The 8,605-nt window shown below is 39.4% G+C and overlaps 1 protein-coding gene across 1 annotated transcript; it reads right to left on the minus strand.

Moving 5' to 3' along the window:
- Positions 1–355: 355 nt before the first annotated feature.
- LOC119741998 (mucin-5AC-like) lies at positions 356–8,521 on the minus strand. The gene is made up of 7 exons (XM_038217992.1): positions 6,104–8,521; positions 5,744–5,865; positions 5,056–5,117; positions 4,578–4,756; positions 3,485–3,824; positions 2,193–2,280; positions 356–1,782 (listed from the first exon to the last, which is right to left on the minus strand). Exons 1-7 carry the CDS (start codon positions 7,707–7,709, stop codon positions 1,615–1,617), a joined length of 2,565 nt encoding a protein of 854 aa, XP_038073920.1. The 5' UTR covers positions 7,710–8,521; the 3' UTR covers positions 356–1,614.
- Between the last annotated feature and the right edge of the window lie 84 nt (positions 8,522–8,605).

Consider the following 8,605-nt stretch of genomic DNA (forward strand, 5'->3'; position numbering starts at 1 on the left):
TATAAAGCACGTATATATACCAACTTTAACTGTTATACAATCATTAAGTTTACTAATAACATCTTATAAAAGAGTTTGAAATACAAAAACCAAATCAGTCAGAGAAGTATACTCTTAATAATTCCCATTGGGTTAAGCTGACTTTTTTTATAAGTTGCATTCAGTTATCACCAATCATTCTTAATGAGCTTTATCAAAATCGACGATGTTTTCACGAAGTGACAAAAACCTGGAAAATCGATTATTTTTTAGATTTTGAGTTTTGCACTTGACAAAAGGAACAAGCTGACAAAGTTTCAACGCGAAGTAGTTTACTTTTTTAATTATGGTAAACAAACAATTAACAAAAAGCCAGAACTCCGTGTTTTTGTTTATACGAAGTGACAAAAACTTACCTCGATATAACGAGGTATGTTTCTGCTATTATAGCAGGGCCAGAGCATAGAATATAAAGACTAGATTGGCAGCGCGTGCATACGCGCCATAGTGTGCACAAATTTTCCCGTTCCGTCATGGACGCTCTACGCACGCAAAACGTGCATTACGCGTACCTATACATTCCCGTAGGTTTGTGCACAAACCATAGAGCTATATTAAATTACACAAACGTGTATTTTTATGTCCGTAATTAAAAGTAATATTTTTGACCTGTGCAGTGTGTTCAAAGTAATGGGACAAAAACTAGGGACCTATGCGTTTTGCTGTTTTCACGAACTGCAAAATATCTTTATTAATGAATTACTTTTTAAATTAAGAGAGACTTTAAACAAACAACTTTGAATTAGCAAAGAACAAAGCATACGTTACTTGACAATGCCAAAAATTCCCAAATCTGTAACTACCAACTAGTCGAAAACGTGTTTTGAAAAATTGATTAACTCAAAAATCTGATTATCTCGAGATGACCTTTTTGCAGGACATTGAGGTTTTTGTCACTTCGGGATGCAGAAGGTACCACTTGTGAGGGTTATAGCTTAAACCAATGTCATAACGTTAATTCCAGTAAACGGCTTTGCTTCAGACATGCCTTTTGACTTGAAAACAGAATTATGCACGATATATCGATAACCATTTTTGGCCTTTCGTAAACGATCGATAATTGCCTTGCAGCTGTTCACATTCAATAATGTTTCATAATTCATGCACCATGCCCTCGTTCTTCTTTCGCAGAAAAAAATGAACAGACAGGGAATAATAATGGGTTAATCATTTTGTTTCAAATGAAAATTAATGATTTGTCAATGTTATTAGTCGCCTTCTATTGTGCCTAATTATGAACTGCATGCCTATATAATACCACATTTTGGAAACTCATGCGACTATATGATTGTAAATCCATGATATCCACCTTATTTCACTGAGTTTTCTCAGCGTATATCAATGCATTGTTTATCTAAAAATGAAAACATACATATCATTGGGCAGATGTTAAAGTGCACACTTTAAAGCTATTGATAGCTGATGTAGATGTTTAGCTGCTAAATGTTCATTCTTTTTTTCTCTCTTTCAAAGAAAACAAACAGTAAAATCTACACGAAAAAATACGGACCTTAATATACAAAAGATCAATGTCAAATTTCTCCCAATACAAATCATGCAATTTTTTTCAAATTTTTATTTATAGATTAAGCAAGCAAGAATACTGTTTCCTGCTTGTATATTTCTACATGTACATCGTTGTATATCGAGTTGTTCAGGGGTGCTCCATCTCCAAGTAGGTGTATTTACCGCCCTCATCATCGGGGGAGGATCACTTCGTGCACCGGAAAGAGTCGCCGGATCCTGAAACGTTCAAAATTGCAAAGATTATACCAAATAGCATTTCAATGCAACTTGACCCCAGCTTTCCACACTGATCTATGTTAAAAACAAAGCTTGTTGATACAATTTTCAGGATGTCTTCTGTTGTGTCTCTTTTTGCGATTAAACATATTTAAACAAAGATTACAAACACAAAAGGGCAATTGTTTCTGGTACAGTTACTTTTAAATGTCGTTTTTCCTCCTTGAGTTCGAATATGAACCCTCATACCTGATGTCGATCACTTTGTCATTTCCAATTTAATGCCCCGAAGACAGTTTTGCATAATCTGAAAATATTTCTTGTTCTCGCTGACATTTCAATGAAGTGAAGCATTGAGTATAAATATGCACAGCCACGTAAAATACTCGATCTTTAAATTGTGGTCTTACTTTTGGACCCCTTGCAAATCCGTCGACATCTTCTTCACTATCGTAATCGTCTTCGTCATCGTTTTCATTGCTCAAAAGGTTCCATGAACTGCAAAATTATATACATTGGCATGGAAAATTGGCTAATTAAAGATTTGTAAAACAATTATCGAAAAATCGAAATATAAACATATATAGGCCTTTTGGCGAAATGCACCAGTAGCAATACTGATTTTAAACCTCTAAAATTAAACTAGTCGAAAATTGGAACTTTTGAATTGTGCAGTTAACATTTATTTTATTTCATTTTTTACTATATTTTCGTCTTTTTTTCCTCCCAAAATTGTTCAGACGCTACACTCCATAAACTGTGTTTAGCAATTAAACACAATCTTGCAATCACTTTGTAAACTTGTTAAGAAATTAAACATTACGTGTCCGACACTTTAGAAAGTCAAGTCTGAGAAATGAATTAGCAATCAAGAGTCTGCAGTGTTCCCCTGCAGAGTTGCACAGAGACTGCTGAACCAGACTAGATCGGAAAATTTCCATTGAAATAATTATAAGCACATTTTTGTTAGACAATAATTGCGTTATTTTCATGATGCGATTGTGCATTCTACTTTACACAAGTGATGCATTAAACTGGGCAGTCGGTAGCGGGGATCTGGTGTGGATCTCCAACTACTCGTGATGCATTAAAACTGGGCAGTCGGTAGCGGGGATCTGGTGTGGATCTCCAACTACTCGTGATGCATTAAAACTGGGCAGTCAGTAGCGGGGATCTGGTGCGGATCTCCCACTACCCGAAAAACTTAGAACCTGTTTTCCCCTCTTGCCAGTTACCTTCCCGAACGTTAAAGAGAACAAGTGGCAAACAGAATGTTAAATATCGCCCTATCAGAAAATTGTGATTTCACTCTTTTACCATAAATAACTGGTACTTATTCCTGTACACATTTTTTTTCTGTGTACGAACATGCCAGCTGGAACGTGTACACAACGTAACATTGAAAACCAAAGTTTCTAGGATTAGTTATTGAATTCAGCATAAAAGGAGAAAGAAGAATACAATTCATTACATTTATTCTTCATAATAATTTGTTAAAGATAATAGTACCGATTAAGTACGAATGTTCGAATGGCTTAGGCCTAAGCACGTTTATTATATCTTTGGGGAAATTGCAACCTCAACTCATGCATTGTTTTGTTACAACGTTAATAAAGGCTGCAGCGACAAAGCTATCACAGATTTATAAAGGTTGCGAAATATTTTAATAACTTTAAATAATCGACAAAACTTGTTTGCTCACCGGCGTTTGTTACTTCTTTTCTTGCACCAATAGACAGCCGCGTATACCAACACGATGAAAAGCACCAGCACCGCAGAAACACCGCCGATCACTCCGACCTTACTGGTGGAATACCGACACCTGTCGCCGTGGTACCATTCACTGCTCGAGTCCGAGCACCGACATGTCGGGTTAGCGTTGTCGGCCTGGCTACACACACCGTGATCGTTGCAGTAGTCGGCGTGGGTAGCTTTACAGGGAGAGCGACACTTGACGTACCCGTCCACGCACTGCAGCTCCAGGTAGGGGTTCTGGCATGACGCCAGACCATTCTTTGTAAAGTTACAAAAGTTGGTTTCATCTGCATGAACAAGATGTGTTGATGTTGACAAGGCTTATACGGGGGTGATATTCATTGTTCTTGTAGTGCTTTATTTCGTTTGTGTTAAATTGTACCTGAAGAACTACTCGCTAGTTATTAAGTTAACCTTTTAGTGATCATGCAGGCATGGGCCAGGATTTTTTTCGGGGGGGGGGGGGGCAGAGCACATTGTTTCCAAAAAATCATTGTACTTTCTCTAGCATATTCTGAATTTGTCTCTTTTTTTTCGAGAGTGGGCGGGGCAAAATTTGCCCACCCCTGACCCCGCCCCATTGAAACGGCCTGCGGTCGCCCATGTTGTTAAATGCGCATCAAGGTAACGGCAATATGACCTCACACCTCGTCGATTTTTTTCCTTCTTTTTTCCCCTCCTTTTTTCCCTCCTTGTTTGGTGTTTTTGTGTGTGGGGTTTTTTTTTGCTCTTCCTTGCAACGCCCATGCTTCTGCTGGGTGCACTTATTTTTTTCACCTGCTTGCTCATTTGTCCATCTTATTACCATAATTATTGTAGTCACTTGTTTATACATATATCTTTATGTATTTGCATATGTATATTTTTTTAATACCTGCGAAATAATACATGAAATGAAATCAAATCAAATCAAATGATGCGCAGGAAACTCTACTTTATATCGCTTTAAGTTTAAGACAAGAAATGTTTCCGACAAGACAACGTAGAAGGAAAACAAAATCTAAAATCAAAAGACGGCTTCTTTTCAGTATGGTTCTCACCTTCAGGCTCGGAACAGTCGCTACAGTTTATCAGTACGTTGAGGTTCCCGAGTTTCCCCATGGCAACAGCTGGTGCCAGTGTACGCTGGTAAACTTCCATGGCCGAAAGCCCTTCATCTTGTGGGCGCATACCTACATAATCGTACACCACTTCGTGTGGAATAATCACGCTGCCTTTCCTTTGAAAACAAACATCATACCAATAGCTTAATTGACAAATTTCAAATGAACATTAAAATCGAGAGGATCAGATAGTTTTCCCTTTTGTGAGAAAGATATTTTTTAAGTCCTTTGTGTCGTGCAGTGGCTTTATAGCACAGACAGCCTTGATATTGATACTAATTTGGAATTCGTCTATAGGAAAGCGCTAAATGGAGATGGACTCCCACACTTAATTTTCTTAATTAACAAAATAGAGAATACATTTCCATTTGCGGTTATAACATTAAAGAAGTAGCGTCATCGACCGAAGACTCACCTCATTTCATCAGCCAGGCGAACTGTTTGAAATCCTTGGATATTTCTGTAATAAACTTCAGCCTTCAATAAGGAAACAACAAATCAGGGGAAAGGGTTAATTAATCTAGATATAATGTCTGTATGGGATTGAATATTCATGCTTGGCCCTGACCTGAAACAGTAATTCTCTTTTTGATAGGGAAAAGTCAGCCTACCAAGCCTGTTATTATTGATCTGGATTTCAACATACGACCAGGTTTTCAACATTGAAACAGTATCAACAACTTGCCTGTGAGAGAGATTGTTCTAGGATTGAAATAGGCCCTGCCTACAACTTTAACGATTAAGACATATTTACTCACATAATGTTATCACCATTACAAAAAGGGAATATCGGTGCCATAATAAGGATAATATAGTGTACTGATGACTTGGCACTACAATGTACTCACATTTTCGTATTTTCCGTCTGTTTTTAGTAACTTTTGTGTAGACAAATAAAATATTCAAATATCAAGGTTTGGATACGAATATAACGACAAGATTCATTTGGGGGGGGGTGGGAGATTTTCTCCCCATCCCCCCCCCCCTCTCTATCTCTCTATCTCTCTTTCCCGAGTTTAACTGAGTCATTATGTTTCCAATGTCATTATTGTCGCTAAAAAATACTGAGTGTGAGTTTTGTGGTATTTCAATGTGGGACTCACCCTTTTGAAAAAGTACTTGCCCAACGCCTGACAATAACTGGAAGTATTATTTTTGGCCGGCCGACACTGTGTCGAGTCTTCTGAGATAGCCACCTCAATCCTTATAACTTTCTTAGGTTTTCCTAATGAGAAATTGAGATCAACGATTAAAATATGATATGCATATCCTGTAAAAGGCCTCGTAAGTTAGCGTCATGTTGCAAAACGTTTGCAATCTGCATTTGCCAGTTTTTAAATAAAATAAAACGTGGACCACTTTTTTTGTCAAGTGCACAATGGCTTCTGGCTTCATTTTAACATATAAACATTTTGAATAAGAAAAAAAATTACAATTCATCATTTCATTAAGAAGTACTATACCTTTAAATTTGGGTGTTTCGTCCTTAGGTAAGTTGGACGCAGCCGTCGTTGGCATCACTGGAAACTGAGAGGTAGCATTGATAAGTTCAGTAGTGGTAGAATTGTCAGTTGCATTTCCTGGGAGAGTCGGAGTGGTCAAGTTCAAAGGCGGTTCGGTATAGTTACCGGATATGGTTGTAATATTGCCTGGTACATTGGTGGTTATATTGCCTGGCTGTTTTGTGGTCATATTGGACGGTTCAACGGTGGTGAAGTTGAAAGGCGGTTTCGTTGAGTTACCGGGCATGGTTGTCATATTGCCTGGTACATTGGTGGTTATATTGCCCGGCTGTGATGTGGTCATGTTTGACGGTGGCTCAACAGTGGTGAAATTATAAGGCGGTTCCGTTGAGTTACCAGGCATGGTTGTCATATTGCCTGGTTTATTGGTGGTTATATTGCCTGGCTGGGATGTGGTCATGTTTGACGGGGGTTCAATAGTGGTGAAGTTATAAGGCGGTTCCGTTGAGTTACCAGGCATGGTTGTCATATTGCCTGGAACATTGGTGGTAATATTGCCCGGCTGTGATGTTGTCATATTTGACGGTGGTTCAACGGTGGTGAAGTTATAAGGCGGTGCCGTTGAGTTACTAGGCATGGTTGTCATATTGGTGGTTATATTGCCCGGCTGTGATGTCGTCATAACAGTGGTGAAGTTATAAGGCGGTTCCGTTGAGTTACCAGGCATGGTTGTCATATTGCCTGGTACATTGGTGGTTATATTGACCGGCTGTGATGTCATGTTTGACGGTGGTTCAACAGTGGTGAAGTTATAAGGCGGTTTCGTTGAGTTACCGGGCATGGTTGTCATATTGCCTGGAACATTGGTGGTCATATTGCCCGGCTGTGATGTGGTCATGTTTGACGGTGGCTCAACAGTGGTGAAGTTATAAGGCGGTTCCGTTGAGTTACCAGGCATGGTTGTCATGTTGCCTGGTACATGAACATTGGTGGTTATATTGCCCGGCTGTGATGTCGTCATAACAGTGGTGAAGTTATAAGGCGGTTCCGTTGAGCTACTGGGCATTGTTGTCATATTGCCTGGTACATTGGTGGTTATATTGCCCAGCTGTGATGTGGTCATGTTTGACGGTGGTTCAACAGTGGTGAAGTTGAAAGGCGGTTTCGTTGAGTTACCGGGCATGGTTGTCATATTGCCTGGTACATTGGTGGTTATATTGCCCGGCTGTGATGTGGTCATGTTTGACGGTGGCTCAACAGTGGTGAAATTATAAGGCGGTTCCGTTGAGTTACCAGGCATGGTTGTCATATTGCCTGGCACATGTACATTGGTGGTTATATTGCCCGGCTGTGATGTCGTCGTGTTTGACGGTGGTTCAATAGTGGTGAAGTTATAAGGTTCCGTTGAGTTACCGTGCTTGGTTGTCACATTTCCTGGTACATTGGTGGTTATATTGCCGGGTTGTTCTGTCGTTAAACTGAAATACAGCTCAGTTGAAGGGGTAAAGTTACGAGTACCTTCTTGAGTGATACCAAGGGGCACGACTGCCGCCATATACACCACCGCCACCACAACCACTTCCCAAAGACGCACCATGACAATCATCTGTTTCTTTCACACTTCAGCAAGAACTTTTCACTTTGTTTCAGGTAACCTAAAATCTATCCTGTGACAGCTGGTACGGTTGTGTTAAATTTACCCAGGTTCAATGTTTTAGACGATTTCCGAATGCACAACGCGACGACAAAGTAGGCTGTAAAAGGCAGTTTGAAAAGCGCTCAGCTATTAACCTTGACACACGGGTCCACCGTCCAACTGACTTACTCAGATTGCGAAGAGACTGACACTAATATATTTCTCATGTCTGATGAAATCATTCAACAGGTGTTGACGGTATATGGTAATGGACATGCAACAGATATTATTGATTCCAGTTTGTTTATTTAATTTCGGGACTGAAAACAGCCGCAAAAACACGTAGGCCAAGGCAACTTCAGGTGTTTACGTTTGTTGGCTACAGTCTCGTTTAGACTTTGTTTGATGGCACTTCACTTTGTCCTTTGAACAGATATGAGATTAAATCAGATTAAAGGCGCAACAGTGTAACGTAATGTATGCCCATATAGTCTGGTTTCGTTTTCGAAAACAAAAAATACGGTTCACGTGTGCATTTTATCATGGGAGTATTTTTCGTAAAACCTTATGCGTAGCGGCCATCTCAGAGGACATCTTTTGTTATTTTAATTCAGTAACATTGAATGCACAAAAGGATCACTATGCATGTCCAAACAAAACAAAGGCATTGTCCTATAAGACGGCCGCTACGCACAAGGTCTATTATCTTCTAGCAAAATGAATCCTCGATCCTGATTGGTCGATCACTACTGGCAACAAACCGTGCTGTTTTATCCCATACACCACGATCCATAAACATATTTTTGTGAAAGGGCTTAGCCTGACTAAAATATACACTTTTAGGAATTCACAGTTCATCCCAATGG

The sequence above is a fragment of the Patiria miniata genome, unplaced genomic scaffold, assembly GCF_015706575.1.
Source record: "Patiria miniata isolate m_02_andy unplaced genomic scaffold, ASM1570657v1 HiC_scaffold_5, whole genome shotgun sequence".
Taxonomy (NCBI): Eukaryota; Metazoa; Echinodermata; class Asteroidea; order Valvatida; family Asterinidae; genus Patiria; species Patiria miniata.

Coding starts and splice junctions, on each gene's coding strand:
- LOC119741998 (XM_038217992.1), bottom strand. CDS start 7,709: ATGATTGTCATGGTGCGTCTTTGGGAAGTGGTTGTGGTGGCGGTGGTG. Junction 4,757..5,055: donor CGCCTGGCTGATGAAATGAG/GTGAGTCTTCGG, acceptor TTGTTTTCAAAG/GAAAGGCAGCGTGATTATTC. Junction 2,281..3,484: donor AAAAGAAGTAACAAACGCCG/GTGAGCAAACAA, acceptor ATAATTTTGCAG/TTCATGGAACCTTTTGAGCA.